The 17,243-nt window shown below is 32.0% G+C and overlaps 2 protein-coding genes across 2 annotated transcripts in view; both read right to left on the bottom strand.

Annotated features, from left to right (window-relative positions):
• The window catches only part of LOC125073314, a 133,402-nt gene that overhangs the window by 4,646 nt on the left and 111,513 nt on the right, over positions 1 to 17,243 (bottom strand). The window contains exons 3-4 of the mRNA XM_047684091.1: positions 14,584 to 14,721; positions 13,764 to 13,900 (exon numbers count right to left, since the gene is read on the bottom strand). Coding sequence (XP_047540047.1) covers positions 13,764 to 13,900; positions 14,584 to 14,721 — 275 coding nt within the window. The remainder of the gene's footprint in view (positions 1 to 13,763; positions 13,901 to 14,583; positions 14,722 to 17,243) is intronic.
• On the bottom strand, positions 2,012 to 2,869 carry LOC125073315. The gene has a single exon (XM_047684092.1). The coding sequence runs from the start codon at positions 2,721 to 2,723 to the stop codon at positions 2,106 to 2,108; it is 618 nt and encodes a 205-aa protein (XP_047540048.1). The 5' UTR covers positions 2,724 to 2,869; the 3' UTR covers positions 2,012 to 2,105.

The raw sequence follows: 17,243 nt of genomic DNA, 5'->3' as shown, positions 1-17,243 counted from the left end.
ATAGTGCACGTAAATGTATTTGCGAACCTGTCTCATTCATTGAGACTTAAGTTATCATCGGCTATTAATTAAACATAAGTCAGATATTTAAATTTAAAAAAAAAAACCTTTTGACGCTAAAAAATTTTTTCTTCCGTTTGAATGAAAATATGCCGAGAGAAAGATTTCAAAGATATTTGACAAAAAAAAATGGCCGTAAACGTAGGTATTTAAAAAATGTTTAACATTATAGAACGTCACTGTTTTGATTGCCTATATGTAAATTGCGATGGCTTTCTTATTTAAAAAAAAAAAGAATATTTTAGCGTTATTTTTTTATTTTTACATATTTGCTAATAAAATAACAAGTTTGATGAATTATAATTTTTAATTTGCAGACTTCACCATTTTGATGCCAAACCTAAAAAGGTTAAGTTAGTAAATCTCTTTCATAGAAAAAGTAAAGAGTATTTAATATACAGAAGAAACTGGCAGGAAATTGAATATCAACGATTAATATCATCCCAGTAAATATCGTTGGTTTAAATGAAATATGTAACCATTAGTATATCACTGTGTAATCAATTCGTGACACGTTCACCCGCAAGCAATTTAGCTACGATCAAAACTGATTAATCCTTTACTTAGCGGTATAAAGTACCATACAGCGAAAAATCGTTTAAAAAATATACAATTTTTTACGCGACTGTGACGCAATCTTCAAGTGAGATGCGTTTATTCTATTAATATAGGCATTGTAAAGTTTTGTAAAACAAATCATTTATTCTTAAATAGGATAATTTAATTGCGAATTGAAGTAGAATTGTATCAATCTCTCATAGAATAAGTATTCGTTTATAACCAGCGAAAAAATATCGTGTTCTATCGTTGATACGAATTCAATAGTTTTTTGGTCCTGGGCTACCAATAGCGTTACTATTATGGTAATAATAATACTATTATGTTGATAAAGATCTCCCGAAACAATCTATAGCTTCGGATATGAAAAATTCATAAATCTGTAAGTCTAAAATTTTGCGCACTACACGTGAAGCAGTAGATTTTTAAAACGAGATATTTTCCATACATTTAATTAAAATAATGTTCACATTTTAACCTCATATTAATGACTTCGACATAATTTCAAAAATTTCAATAGCGTCTATCTCAAAATGTATCGAGCACGGAGGCGTCGAGGCGCATGCTTGCCAACGAGTTTGATATAACCCAAATACTCCATACAATGGTGTAAGCGCTTATCTGATGCGAGTACAAGTTCATTACTTAATACATCTTACCAGGCTATAGGGCTGGCACTCTTGTCATTTTGTTTATTCACTAGAGAAAAATTACTATAGTAATAAGGTAATAAGGTTGGTTGTAACTATATATACTATTTTTGTAATTGAAAAATTAATAAAATGGAATTTCAATTATTCATATACATACATATTCATTGGTTAATATCGTTTAAAGATATTTTTTATAAGATGATTTCTAGTACCTGCTGCGAAATAAATCTAAATTTTGTAAACATATTTAATTAAAGAACACAAACGACCCAATGGACACTTGACATTAAATCAGTCAAACATTACATATACAAAAGTTGCGTCCATGAAATATAACTGTAATCAGAACGAAAGAACACATTTAAACATTTAATTTTTATTAAATTCTAAATTTAAACTGTTACAGTGACAACCCTGTCACGTATTATATTGCAAAAAGTTAGAGAAAAGTTGAGCTTGTATGCAAAACACTTTTAACATCACACTCATTTATCTCCTTGTCACTCGAACTAAATATTATGACTTTTTAATTAAATGTCATGTTGTCAATTTTTTATTTGCAATGTTTAGCTTAATCATATTCAGCCTAGTTTTGCATCATTTAACAATGAAGGTCGTATAGCCTAGTCACTATACATATTTAACAAGATCGTACGATGTTACGAAAAAAAAAAGTTTTTAATAAGCAAGGTACACGTATATTCATTTTTGAGAACAGAAATTGCGAGTCAACGGTAAAATTCTGCTAGTATTCTTGGCCTCAATGCACGCGGTCATCAATTGTATAGTTATATATTTTTCTTTTACTCTACGTAAATATTAAAACGAAAAAAATCATTCGGAAGATTTTGAAATAGCGTCGTTCACAGCCGTACTGAATTTCCTTTGATAATCAGCTTTAGCCGGCTTACTTTGAACCACAGTCATATATTTCCACTTATCTCCATACATCGTCAGTTCCTTGCTTAATTTCCTGGGATTTTTAATTGACGCTGTCTTGGAGATCCATGTGACTACCGCATTTTTTCCATATTTTTCCAAATCTAATATCCCATGGTTGGAAACAATGGTACCATCAACATTAATAACCACCAAGCTGGGAACACATGTTATTCCATACATATATTTGAGCACAACTACCAGGGGATCAGAATATTTAAGAGTAAACCAATTCGCTTGTTGCTCGTATGCATGATTAAAGTCTTCTTCGGTCTCGTCCATCGGTACAAAGATGACTTCGATAGGAAGGTTCACGAACTTGACGTTTTCATATATTTCATAGAATTTCTCAATGATTCCGTCCTTGTCTACACCGCAGGACGTGAAAAGGAGGACAATAACGTCCGCGTTCGTTTCGAGCCACTCGATTGGTATCTGCTCGTCGTTTTTGTTGAAGATTGCCGCTTCGTTAAGCCATTTGTACGGCTTAAGCTGGAGATCCGTTGGTTCCATTGATTTATTTCCTAGTAATATATCCACGATATCAATTTCCGTTATTACGTACTGGAAACTAACAATCTTATTTATCTGTAACTAACAATGTCTGCAAGGCTAGTATTCAAAATATCCAATGAGCAAATGTAACTAAGTCGTTATATTTTTGAGAGCTGCCAAAACAAACTTCAAGTCGGATTTTGATAATTAGTTATCAAAAATAGGCATGTCGTACAATTTACGCTAAAAAAAGGTTAAGAATTCTTTCAATGAAATGTTCTTACGTGTTCGATGGACGGTTTTGGTGGATATTAAAGAACAACCAGTTTCTAATATTGTAACTTTTATTTTTTACTTAAATTATTAGGCAGAATTATTACGATCTGAAGTCACTTAGCCTAAAGCTATAAAAAAAATGTTTCACGTCAATTTTAAATGACAATGTAATATCATTTTTGATCTTAGATAGAAGCGATTTTACTTTATTATACGAAATAATAAATCAATATTTATCTTCAACGTGATTATCTTTAGATCGTTGAGCCACAGATAATTTAAATAAAATATTAAATTACACTTTTTTTTCTAGTTTACATAACGGAACGGAATAAATGATAGCCTTATGAATATAGTTCAAAGTTGACTTAAATATCAACATTGCTCGATTTTGGTACAAAAAAACTCACGTTAGCTCTTATTACCTTCACAATAAAGACGATTTTCTACCAAATTCTCTAACATAAAACTGCGAATAAATGTCGGTCACAGTAAAACTTAAATATTATTCCTACTATTCGAAAAAATATTTCTAAGCTTTATTGTGTGTGTTTTTAGGCTGTTTTTTGTGTGACGCGTGTTAATCAAAGGAAAAATTTATGTTTGCGCCATTGCAAGTACATTCGTGCGATGATTGTAAATTATCGAATGTACGAACAGTACCGAACTGACCGTGGTCGAAACGTGACTATAAAAACTGTCACAGAATATAAATGTGGCATCCATTGTTATAGGATTTTGAGCTCAATCATAAATAGTAATTCGGTCGTAAATCACTTAAACGTGCAACAATCAGATGGCATTGTTTTACCGACAAGTTAGTTTCCTCTTAAACATTTAATAAATACAAATAAAATATTAAAATCGATCACGACTGTACATACTGATGTACATACATAAATAATTAGTTACATTTAATTATAATTTTCGTCACGCTTTAAGTATGGTATGTAGACTTATTAAAATGTATATTAAACTGTGTGAAAATATTCACTACAATCGATTAAAAATCATAAATAATTTGGACACAATTCATTGATACACTTATATAAATCTTGCTTATAAACTTTGTTTAACGTGAGTTTAAAATTATAGAGTATAAAACTTCACAATTAAACACAAGTAAGTTTGTCTCGGTATTAATAAAAACAACTGACGCAAATTTTCCACTGACATAACATTACGTTATACAAAACCGTTTACTTGGTGGTAGGGCTTTGTGCAAGTCTGTGTAGGTACCACCCACTCATCAGATATTCTATCGCCAAACAGCAGTACTCAGTATTGTTGTGTTCCAGTTTGAAGGGTGAGTGAGCCAGTGTAACTACAGGCAAAAGGGACGTAACACCTTAGTTCCCAAGGTTGGTGGGGCATTGTAAGGAATGGTTAATATTTCTTACAACGCCATTGTCAATGGGCCGTGGTGACCACTTACCATCAAGTGGCCCATTTGCTTCGTCTGCCTACCGATATCATAAAAAAAAGATATTTTTGCCTAAACACAAAATCGAACCTGTGATCGTCAATTACGACTGAGGTATTCTACTGGACCATCTCGGCTCACAATATGCCCGACGATTATAAATAATATTGGCGACATTAAAATCTATGTCCTTTATTAACCGTTATGTGATAAAACGCATTTTATGCCCCAGGAGTGCAATTAAAGGGGCAGGATGTGTAATTACTGGCTAGTGAGATGTTATTAAGCAATTTCTTGCTTTAAATGTCTTTATAATTGACTTTTACAAGCTGCATTGTAGGAGTCAATTATAACGTTGTTGATATGGATTCAGTGCTATTCATTATATTTTGACGGAAATAAAATTGAGTGAGCCGTCATGGCCCAGTGGTTAGTAGTGGTACATCTTAACCGATGATTGCGGGTACAAGCCCAGGCAAGCATTACTGAATTTTCATGTATATATGTAGTATTTATAAGTAGTATTAGTAATTCATCTCGTGCTCTACGGTGAAGGAAAACATCGTGAGGAATCCTGCGTGTGTCTTATTTCAACAAAATTCTGCAACATGACATGACATGACATGACAAAAAGATACATTAGGAATGTATTATTTTTTAAATTGTATAATATACCTTTGTTACTTTTCTATGTTATTCGTGTCTCAAATAAACTTTCTCATTCTGACAAATTTCAAACCAACTACCGTAGTGATCAGTTACAAAATTTTACCGTCGACGACCTTGCGTGTCCCTCGATGCCCTTCAAAGGTCATCAGAGTAGTTTATGCAGGTTAGTTTCAAGGGTCAAGGGATCGCCCACGCCTACGAAATAATATCAGAAGTTTCTCGGAAGAATCCTAATCACTATATAATAATATAACTTTGGATCGTTTTTACATTAATTTAGTTTAACATACTGGTTCTTTCAAGAGCCTTTTGGTTAGTAGACAAAATATATATACCTACTAATATTAAAAATGTGAAAGTTTTATGTTTGTAAGTCAATCATATGTAAACGGCCGGTCAGATCTGGCTGAAATTTCGAATAGAGATAGGTTATAACCTGAATTAATAAATAGGTCCACATCTGCCCCCCTATAGCACGCGAGAAGCCGGGGGCAGAATTTATTGTAAGTATTGAAAATAATGCCCTTATTTACTATATATATATATATTTTAGACCTCTATATAGTATAAAACAAAGTCGCTTCTGTAATTTGTACGCTTACATCTTTTAGACTACGCAAAGGATTTTAATGCGGTTTTCAACAATAAGTAAGATTTCAAGAGGAAGGTTTATGGGTATAATACATGCATATTATATGTATTATTCGCGCGGTGGCGGGTAAACCACCACCACAGCATTTCCAAGGAGGGTTAGTGTCAGGCAGGCAGCCGGCTGTAAAATTTAAGCCATAACCCTTAGCAGCATAGACAGTGAGAAAGGTTTTGAGAATGGATGTGGATGGATAACGAGGAAAGGGACCAAATAAACTATGGTTAGAAAGAATGTTACTTGTGAGATGACGTCCGACAGAGAAGTATGGAAGAAGAAGACATGCTGCGCCGACCTCAAGTAAAATTGGGATAAGGGCAGGAGGATGATGATGCTATAATTTCAGATTAATAAAAAAAAAATTTTTTTTTTCTCATTATGTTTGTTTTTCAAACTAATTTGAATTGTTCTTCAAGCCGGGACGGGTAATAGTGTTTATATAATTGCATGGTTGCCATACTAATTATCTTAATAAAAAATACTAGTTTGCGTCTTTGTAACAGCCGTGAATTCCGCTAACGATGCTCGTGCCACGAATCATACTCGCATTTGTACTCCATACCACATATAATTAGCAATACAAAAAACGTTATTTACCGATAAAATCACGAATGTACGGTTACAGTAATGATCGCAGATATAATTGTAAAATTACAACACGACGTCCGAGTACCGAGTATTGGCTCTACGGGCCAAATTAGATTTTAGTATAAGGAAGAGTGTTCGCTTTTACAAATTACTGCTCAATGGAATAGTCGGTCAATGTTTTTGGACCTCGATTAGGGTCACTGACACGTATGAACTTTGTCTTATAAGTAATGTATTTTTTTTTTTACGTACGTATTGAGTTTTTTTTTTGCGATAAAAAAAGGTTTTATATTATGAATGGTTTGAACTTTAAACAGTCATTGCCTATTTGAAATAGGAATTCTAGAAACATATCAGTTTAGTTAAGTATACAAACAAATCTATCAAAGAAACTAATTCGATACTCGATTCTCGATTCAATGGTAAACTATAATGAATATCAATGCTACGATATGCTATTGTGACGTAACTAGACAAATCTTATTAGCGGACTATATTTTATAAGTTTCGCAATTAAATTAAGAGGGTGTATTATCAAAGTGATAATGTCATGCGTTTCGTTTATCGATTTAATTTTTTATTTTGTAAAAAAAATATCCCCAATTTTTTTTTATATTTTCATACTTCTATTCTTCAACTTTTCACACTGGCTTACGATGAAAAAGCCAGTCTAGTTATAGACACAATATAATGAGGTCATTATCATTATCAATCATTATCAATCATTGCTTGTTACTTGAATCAATAATTAAAGTCAATGACCCCTTCGTCTGTCTTACTAAGAATTACTTATTACTATAAATAAAATGATATTAACCTACTATTCTGTCTTAAAAATATATTACTGAATTTTCGTAGTGTAATTGCAATGAATTTAATTTAACAAAAATATAATCATGAGTTTTACGTTAATTTATGCATTCGACATTTCATGCGATGGTTTCTGTTTTGATGAAATGTTAATTCTTTATGAATACTAAGACACGCAGCCGTCGTCTTCTATTCTTTTATCAGATTCGATATATACTTTAGAATGCGTTTCAAAACAATCAAACATACAAATTATATTTATGACTAACTGTTCCCCGCGCCTTTTTCTAATATGTATTTTCTATTCCGACCTCTGAAAGTACATATGTAGTTCAAAAGCTGCCTTTGGATTAGGTAAAACATATTTCATTATTATAGGTTTAGTTGTTTAGTCATAACAAGGTGATAAACAAAAACAAGGTGATAGACAAACTACTTTCCAATTTATTCGTCTATTTCTTTTATGTTGAAAATCAAATACAAACAAGATATAATATATAACGGCCATTGAACAATTACATTTCGAATAAAAGTTTCAAAAAAATATATTTACAAGACAAATTTACATACAAACAGTATCCACGGAATGTAACTAAGAGCTAATTCATGACAACGAGTCACTTATGGATTCCATTACCATTTCTTGCCATTCGTCTTCGAGTCGTGCGCTTTGAGAATAGCTCGCGGCGGTCTAGACAAAGTTAGACTTCGGTTACATTTGAGTAACTTAAGAGGTTTATAATGAAGATGCCGCCTTCGTTTGTGACGAACGCTCTGTATTAAAAACAAAAAAAAAATACTGAAAAACATGTATTGCGTAGTATATTTTTTTTTTGTTTTTTGATATAAGTAGTTAGGCACACCACACCAAAGTCCATAGAAATTGGCGCTGTAAGAAATATTAACCATTCCTTACATCACCAATGCACCACCAACCTTGGGAAGACGTTATGTCCCTTGTACCTGTAGTTACACTCTCACACTCACCTTTCAAACCGAAAAACAACAATACTAAGTATAGTTAAGAATATCTGATGGGTGGGTGGTACCTACCCAGACTTGACAAGTCTTACCGAAAGCTTAACATCAGTAAGAATAATGTTTTTTATTATCACTTTATTGACCAACACAACCGTGAGACTAAATACCCGAAGAGCTACTCTGCCAGTAAAACTTTTCTCAAGAAAGATAACAAAAAAAATCAAAATTAAATAGATATATAAAAAGGTATTTGAATTATTAAAACTTACAGATAAATTACACACATAAAGTAAAAGATCATTGAATTATAATATAAAAAACAGAATACAATAATTATGTACAAAGATAAAATAGGAATTAAAAAAGAATATTAAAAAAAAAACGATCTATTATAGAGATAAATTGTCTTGCTCAAAATGTATTTAAATCAAATCATTATATCGTTATTGAGTATTTCTCTATACATACAAACATAATATATAAGTTGGTTACGTTTAATAGCAAGAAGAGTGATACTATTATTTATAGTTTTGTATATTTTTTATAAACATACTCATCAAATGGATTATTTAATCGATACTTGAAAATAAATTAAAAGAACGGTTATTCCAATTTAACCCCTCCACTTTTACTATTTTTCTAGAATATATGGGCAAAGGGACCATCCGATGGTAAGTGTTCAGAATATGTCATAAATATGTCGGTACTTAGGCATTTTAAAAATAAAAAAAATTAAATAAAAAGTAATAAATGCAATGAAACCTTCTTTTAAAATTGTCTAGTGATCACTATCGCCCATTGAGTTCATTAACCATTGCAACACCAATGCACCACCTACCTTTGAAACCAAGTTATGTCCCTTGTGTCTGTAGTTTACATGTATGCAAAATAATATGACGATTATAAAAATGTTCACAGTAATTCCTTACGGACACCAATGATATAATTTCGTCCGCGGTCCGTTGTAATGTGGACGATAGAACCCCTTACATAATTAAGCTCATTACACCGCAAACAAAACGCGAAAGGCATCATTTTTCGCATGCGTTATACAGGGTTGAGTTATCGAAGACGTACGTAATACAGTTCATTTTTACACTTCATCATTAAAGAACGTAAATATTTTTAAAAATAATTTCTTGAATTTTTTCTGTATTGTGCGTGAATTAATTTAAAAATACAAGAAAAATTAATAATTTATTCTTATAATATATACGTTTTCTAAGCGTCCCTTGTTTTCCTTAAGTAAAAAAATAAATATAATAAAATAAAACGTGACAGCCCTATTCCATCGTCCTAGCAACACGGTTCACCGAGGACACTGCCCTCACACAGCAGAAATGTACAAACGGACTGTACATCCAGACGCCATAATCCCTATTACAATAGCTATAAAGTTCATTTTATTGTTTTCAATTGTTCAAATAAGTTAGTCCTGTAACGAATTCTTTACTTCATTTTGCTGTGTATATAAACCTTTTGTACTATGAAATAGAGTTGATTTTTGCTTGACTGGCGATTGATTTAATTCTGCTAGATCTTTACTGTCGAAGTCCTGCTGTGCGTTACTATGGGTTGTCGAAGGAAAATAGACAAAGAGTACTTAATGTTCTTTCCAGTGTAAGGATGTAATTCTTTTTAATTTCATTGTAAATGGTGGACGGTCTCGTGTAATGCTATTTTATAATAATGAAGCTTTTACATAAAGCACCTCGGTTACGACCAGCGCGAAGGTAATGGGTTTATATGTAAAGTATATAAGAATAATGAACATAGAGTTTATTTATATTCAATTCGAAATTTAAATCTTATTTGATGTAATCAGTTTTTTGATAAATAAATATATGCATTAAAATAAAGGCATAATATGTAATCAGGAGGCCGGAAACAAATAAACTAAACCTAAGCACGATACAAATCATACACGACATAAGGATTCGACATTTAAAAAATTACGTTACGTGCGAGGTTTTTTGCTTATTCGATTGCGTTGACGTTTGTCGCGTGTAATCAAAACATCTAGTGCCTGAAATCGGAATCATAAGTTAAAATACAAAATTTTCTTTACTTCGCCGTTAACGAACATCGATTAACATTCGAAAGTGACAACGTTAAAGCTCGTGATTGGTGGATTCCAGGAATTTAAAAGTAATAATAATACGGGTCAATTTGTAAAACGCCCACTAGACATACCTACATAGTTTTTCTTTGATAATTCACTTCGTATTTCAATCGTGAAGTTTTGTAAATCGACATACGGCGATACGGTTTATACATACAATACCAGTATATATGACACTGTAAAAGCTCGAACTACGGTAAATCTTAAGATTTTCCAGTAAAACCTAAGATTTACCAATTATGAATGGTAAATGTGTATAAAACTTTGGGATTCGAACATTTACCATCATTCACTTGGTAAATCTTAGGATTTACATTTTAGGTTAGGTTAGGTTGGAATGTTAAAAGTCCGAAAAAGTCGTCCTTTTGTAATAAATACTTACATTTACCAACTCGTGTCGGTAAATCTTAGGTTTTATTGGAAAATCTTAAGATTTACCTTAGTCCGAGCTTATACAGTAACATATACATTACTTGTATATACTGGTATTGTATGTCTCTTACGATGTCACGACTAATATACTAAACCGATTTTGATGATAATTGTTGTGAAGCAAGCTTAAGCCCTAAGGAAGTATATGGCTACGTTTTACTACAACCTCTCTTTGCACACACGAAAACTAGTGTTACTATATGTTTGGTTAATCAAAACCAAAACGCATCAATCAAACGTGCTTGCTAGAGCAAGTGTGCAATTATGATATTAGAATTAGAATCAATTGAGTACATTATTTGACTGTGTTTGATGTGTGTGTGTTAACGTTCATTTGAATTGTAATTTGTAATTTAAAACCAAGAAATTATCCTCATTGATCTATCCGTCCATACCTACTATGTTAATATATCCTATTAGTGTGATTTATTATTATATGATATTAAAATATCTCATAATATACATAATTAATAGTATATTTTAAAAAATAACCAGCTTCCAACAAAAAAAGAGATCCGATGTTATCGCGCTTACGTATTTATTCCGGTTTGAATAAATATAAAGTTTGCTTACATTTCATCAATACTAGCTGCTCGTCCCGACTTCGCCCGAGTGAAATAAGAATTTTATTTACTTTCCAACTGCAGCTTCACTCAAATACACACAATTTCATCGAAATGACTCCAAGCGTTTAGGAGTTTCAGTCAAACAAACGTACAAAAGATTTATATACATAAATATAACGCACTATACATCATCGAATTCAGTTACAATCCATGAACATTTTATGCCTGTCTAATTAATATGGTTTTTCCAGATTATAAGTTAAGTACATGATTCACAACGATTAAAATATATAAACCTATAATTATTCTACTGATTGAATAAAGATAAAAGTAAGTATATAGTGTTATCCAATCAAAACAATATGTCGATCCAGCCGTTTCTATTTACATTTGTAAATCCATTTTATTCACATAACTTTTTTTTAGGAAATACAAAATTATATAATTTCTAAGAAACATTACACGATTTTCAACAAATTATACTTATAAAAGCGATTCGTCTATATCGCGGAATCGAATAATAATCGAGAACCAATATTAGAGGCGAATCGATTTTTTCGCTTTGCATTGTTCGACGTTCTCGTGATGTGGTTGATTAATCGATATTATTTCAGCAATAAAGTGCATCTCGCGTGCACCGTGTTTATACTTGATAGAAACACATTTCTTGTTTTTATTTTCTGGACCCGCCCGCGGCTTCACGTTCTCGTGATAATAATATTAGACTTTAACAAGTAATTCGCCCAGTCTTCGCACGGTTAACGGCGGAATGTTATGCAGAATGCTCCGGAAAAACATTTTACAACAGAGTTGTCATGATACCCACTTACTGAACAACAATTTCCTTCGTACAATTTCAACAAAATTGAAAATAAATTAATCATTATTCTTTCTCCTTAATATATATTATCTATACTAATATAATAAATGCGTAAGTAGCTGTCTGTTACCTCTTAAAGCTTAAACCGCTGAACCGATTGAGATGAAATTTGGTGTATTGATAGTTTGAGCCCCGGGAAAGGACCTTTTTTAATTCACTCCTCGAGGGGCTAAATGGAGGTTAGTGATTTGTGCGCTTGTGTCTTCACACAGATTCAAATACCTAGTATAATATAAATAATAAAGTTTATACAGTAAAAAAGTATGTATGTAGTAGAATAATTTATAAGAAAAAAAAAAAGATATTTTGTTTTATTTACCTAACAATGTGTTCTCCTGACCGATTAATTATAGCCACAGCTGCGTAGAAGATATTATAAATTGTATGTGCAAACACAGTAGCAAATACTATTCCCGTTGCACGATACTCTTACATTTTGCCTTTCTGTATACTTTCGGCTGCACGCAAAGAAAGGTTTTAGTGCAAAATGCTTTCCAAGACACGTAGAAATTACATTAACAGAAAAACCAAATACAATAATTAGCAGACCTTATTATGAATTAGGCGGGTAATAATGAACGATTAAAACCAGTTAAAATTTACCGATATAACAGTTTCAAAAACATAATATACAAATAACTTAATTAACTTATAACTTCGCATGTCTAGCAAATATTATGAATTGATAATGATGTATATTTCATTTTAAAAACATACCAAAAAAAGCCAGTGTGTAAATATGATAATAAATATTTTATTCTTTATAAATAACCACAGCAAACTATGTTTCTTGTCGTAAAAGTTTTATAATATTTATTATAGCTGCGTTTTTTAACATGATATTCTTGAAGATCGCACGCATTGCATTAATTAATAATCAATTAGATCCTTTTTTCTTATAGCTATAGCAACGTTATAAAGATTTTATAAATACTAATTTTTAATCTGAATATTATTATAAGAAGTTCTAGTGATATTTTGAACATGGAAACGAAAACAGTATTTTTTTTTAAATATGCACTTAGGATGTGTACATTATGGCTAAAATTATAATTAAGAAGTTTCAATAAAACTCAGTTACAAATATTAATCAAACCTCAATTGTTTTTTTGTTTTTTTTTTTTAAATTGTAAGAAAATTGTTGCCATAGCAAATTTTCTCTTCAATATTTATATACCGAGACATTTAGAGTTTGATATACTTAAGCAGACGTATTAGATTTAAATACATGAACGGAATTATGTATGGAATACACGAAGTTAGGCGGATACAAACGTAGACAATATATTTACCTTGAAAGTTAAATTAACAACATTTTTATTTCTATGAGACGAAGTTGCATTTAAAGAAATAGTTTCTATATACATATATAGATAATAATTATAAAAAATACAATATAATTAAGACAATTTAGAGCACATGGTTAGAAGCTTTCACATCCCAACCCGTAATGGTAAGTGATGGGTAAGTGATGTGTCTAATTTCCATCCGACACATGCAGGTTTTGTCAATATTGCTCTTCATCGCCAAAAACGAGATGACAAAAATTTAATACATTTTAATTGAGTGCCTACTCTGGAATCTTCGATTAAGATTCACGTGTTCAAACCAGTAGACCATATCGAGTCGATAAAGAATTATGACATATTATGTAAAACTTACGTTCCCCTGCGGGTCGATGAGCTGCGCGTACTTTGGAGCCTTCGCTTTACTGCCGTCCGCGAAAACACCGGCTAGCCTCAGCGGCGTGCCCGGCCGCGCTGCCGCCCGCTCGTACTGCGCGCCCACACGACCACTCTCTGAGGAAATTATAATCATTTATTATTGACACCTTATTGTATTCTACTTGAAATTATCTCTTTTAGAAATGTAGGAAAATGTTTCCAACATTTCTGACGATTCTATAACAAGGTTGAGTTTGGTAGAAATATTTAATATTCTCATTAACCAGAAAGGATTACAGCCATACAAAAAAAGAAATTAAAATTTTCTATAAATACATATATATTTTATTATTCATTATTAATAACACTATCGTTAAATCAACTTATAAAATACGTTTGATATCTGAGTTAAGTTTAATTTTAAATAAAAAATAGTATTTCTTAAAATCCATACTCCGCTGTCAGATAGTTATGCCATCTGTAGAAGTATGCTGTAAGAAACTCGAAAGTCGTAACTCACCGCAGAACACGAGCGTGAAATGTCAGCATATAAGCGACATTGAATATAATAATTATCAAATTTATAGGATACACGTATCAAAATGGCTTATCACCGTAATTCGGTTGTCAACATTTCACGAGTGAGATACAAAATGAAATCTTACGGAATTGCACCAATTTATTGTTATAGTGTATCACTGATGAAAAACTGACAGACGGTTCAGCGAATGGAGTTCTGTATAGCTTTATTATTGGGATCCTATGCTGAAATAGATAGTCATTATATTAGTGCTTAATTCTTTATTAGTGATTCTTACCAGATGCTGGTCTCGCTCGGTAGGCGGAGATAGCACGAGGGGACACGAGGGCAAAGGCTCGGCTGCGCAGGAGAGCCGCGATGGAGCCCCGTGCTGTCGCAAGAGCTCCACCACGACAGCCGCATACCGAAAACCAACCTAGGAAAAAAATAATTGTTAATATTTGTATAAACAACTAATGTTATTATTTCAGAAGACAATACACACTTAGGTATAATTTGTCCAAACCACTAATGTGCGAGTACTATATGCAAGAAGTGCCTATAAACAACCTTTCCTAAGTTTCGAAGTGACATGTATTATCGTTGAGAATGACTTTAAAGGATCGTACTCGTAGTTTACTCAAAAATGATCGGATATAAGCGCGGTGCGAAAGTTCGAAGAGTTTTCGCTCGTGTCGGATTTGCATTCCAAACGGATTATGAGTATTAGTGAGTGAAAAAAGAGGCCAGTTTAGTTAAGACTCACACTTATGCACAATAATATACGAATGTCTCGTCTTGCTTGAGAATCTTCGCCGTGTCCGAAACCGGTCAGGATATAATCAATGAACGTCATATAATATAGTGTGGACAAGAGTGGGCCCCCCCCAAGTAAAGTTGGTACTTAAGCAAAAAAAATTAGTAGATCATAATTTTGTCCTAAACAAAAACCGGCTAACCCAATGGTTATATTGTCGGCAAATACATATCGTTTCATCTCTTTCTGTCATCGTTAATTTATCGTATATAAGAAGAAGACGAAGCTCGATATAGATATACAGCTGCTAAAAAGTATGTAATTTAAAGTCAACAAAATATGAACGAACAGACAAGATCAATCAACTTTCTCCGAGCAAAAAGAGAACAATTACATGTACTTATATGTTAAACAATGGTCCCTTGCGTTTCTTAGAAACCCGGTTGGTCGTTATACACGGGTTGTTAACTTAATATATACTTTGACATTAAATATAATTGTTAAAATAAAAATATAAAAACTAAAAAGTACTGTTATTTATAACGTCTAAATGACCCCAATTAAAATTCCCTGTGGGAGAAAAAAGGGTTCAAATAGTTACCTAAGATACATACATACATTGTACTAAGTTACAATAAGAAACGTAATTAAGTTAAATAAAGTAAGTATTTATCGTTTATTACAATACGTCTATTAAGACATAAACATCATTAGAACGCCCCGTTATGATTCCCTGTTAACCTTAACTTTTAAGAAGGTTCCAATCAAATTGTCCAATTCATTTTAACATTTTAATAAAACCATAGAAAATCAAGAGCACTAATATCCATAGACACCACCACTGTATGATAATTAAGTCACTCTTATATATTTCAATGAGCGGCCATGTTACGTCCGTTAAAAAAAATCCTAAATATTCCTTTTTCAAGAAATATGATTTGTTACTTGTATTCAAATGGAAAATAAACGAGGAAATGGGTCAATGGGCCGTTTTGTAATTGGCTACTACTGCTAGATATACATCCCCCCCATACACACACACATGGGATCGGTGAAACTATTCCTTACACTTAGAGAATCACCACCACAGTTACAGTGAAATTTAAAAAAATGTAGCATTACAGTACCGTAGTTAGTGAGTGCATTCACACATTAAGAATAATAATAAAATGTTTATTTAAGGAACTAGTCCGTCATAAAAAATAAAAATTTGACATATAGACTATGTTCTACTAATTACAAATTCAATGAAATTCTTGAATATTCATATAATTTTTGAATAAATTTCAAAAATTATAACATGCTTAGACCAGCTTCAAACAAACTTTATTCATATGAGTAATTACTTTTTTTACAGTCTATATAAATACTATATACCAATACTAAATATTGTAAATGTGGAAGTAACTTTGTCTGTCTGTCTGTCGCTCTTTCTACTACCAAACCAATGAATCGAATTCGATAAAATTTGGTATGAAGCAAACTTGAAGTTGAAGGACATAGGCTACATTTTGCCTTACACACACAACCAATCCCTTAAAACGCGAGCGTATCCGCGGACGACAACTAGTATTACATAATAATAAAATATTTTAAAATTTGTAAGCGTTGTGTACATTAATTGATATACATATCAGATAATGTTACGTAGTTTATCTTTTTAGTGTAAAATAATAATATTGTACCTTTTTAAATAAATAAGTATTCCAACCCTATAAAGGCCGTTTGTGACAAAGGTCGCAGAGTTAAACCCCATCCGGTTTTATCACATTCCCTTCTTTTCGCATTTGCCCGCTGAATGCTAATACGTATGTAAACTTGTTAGTAGTTACTCTTTAGCAGGTGTTACCAGACTTATAAATGTTTTACATTGTTTTAAAATCACGATTTATTTCTTTATATGCAAGACGTTTAGCGTCTGTGTATTGTTGTAGCGAAACAAAGCTAATATTTTATCTAAATCTAAATAATAGACTTTACGCAATTTGCATTTATCTATTTTAAAAATGAATTCAATAATCTCTGGGTTGGAATTATTGTGGAAAGATGTTTTTCGTTGCGATGGCTGTATGTGTCTTAGGCTTTAAATATTAAATATTACTTTCCGCTTTCGTCTTTATGTGTGTTTTCTGTACCCCTGACGTGTATCTATGCAATATTTTTGCATTTGATAACCCCCATTCATAAGGATTGTTATCGTG

This window comes from Vanessa atalanta, chromosome 24, assembly GCF_905147765.1.
Source record: "Vanessa atalanta chromosome 24, ilVanAtal1.2, whole genome shotgun sequence".
Lineage (NCBI taxonomy): Eukaryota > Metazoa > Arthropoda > Insecta > Lepidoptera > Nymphalidae > Vanessa > Vanessa atalanta.
This window is presented reverse-complemented; position numbering and strand designations above follow the sequence as displayed.

What these genes read in the sequence shown, in the direction of transcription:
- LOC125073315 (XM_047684092.1), bottom strand. Translation starts at nt 2,723, where the DNA reads ATGGAACCAACGGATCTCCAGCTTAAGCCGTACAAATGGCTTAACGAA.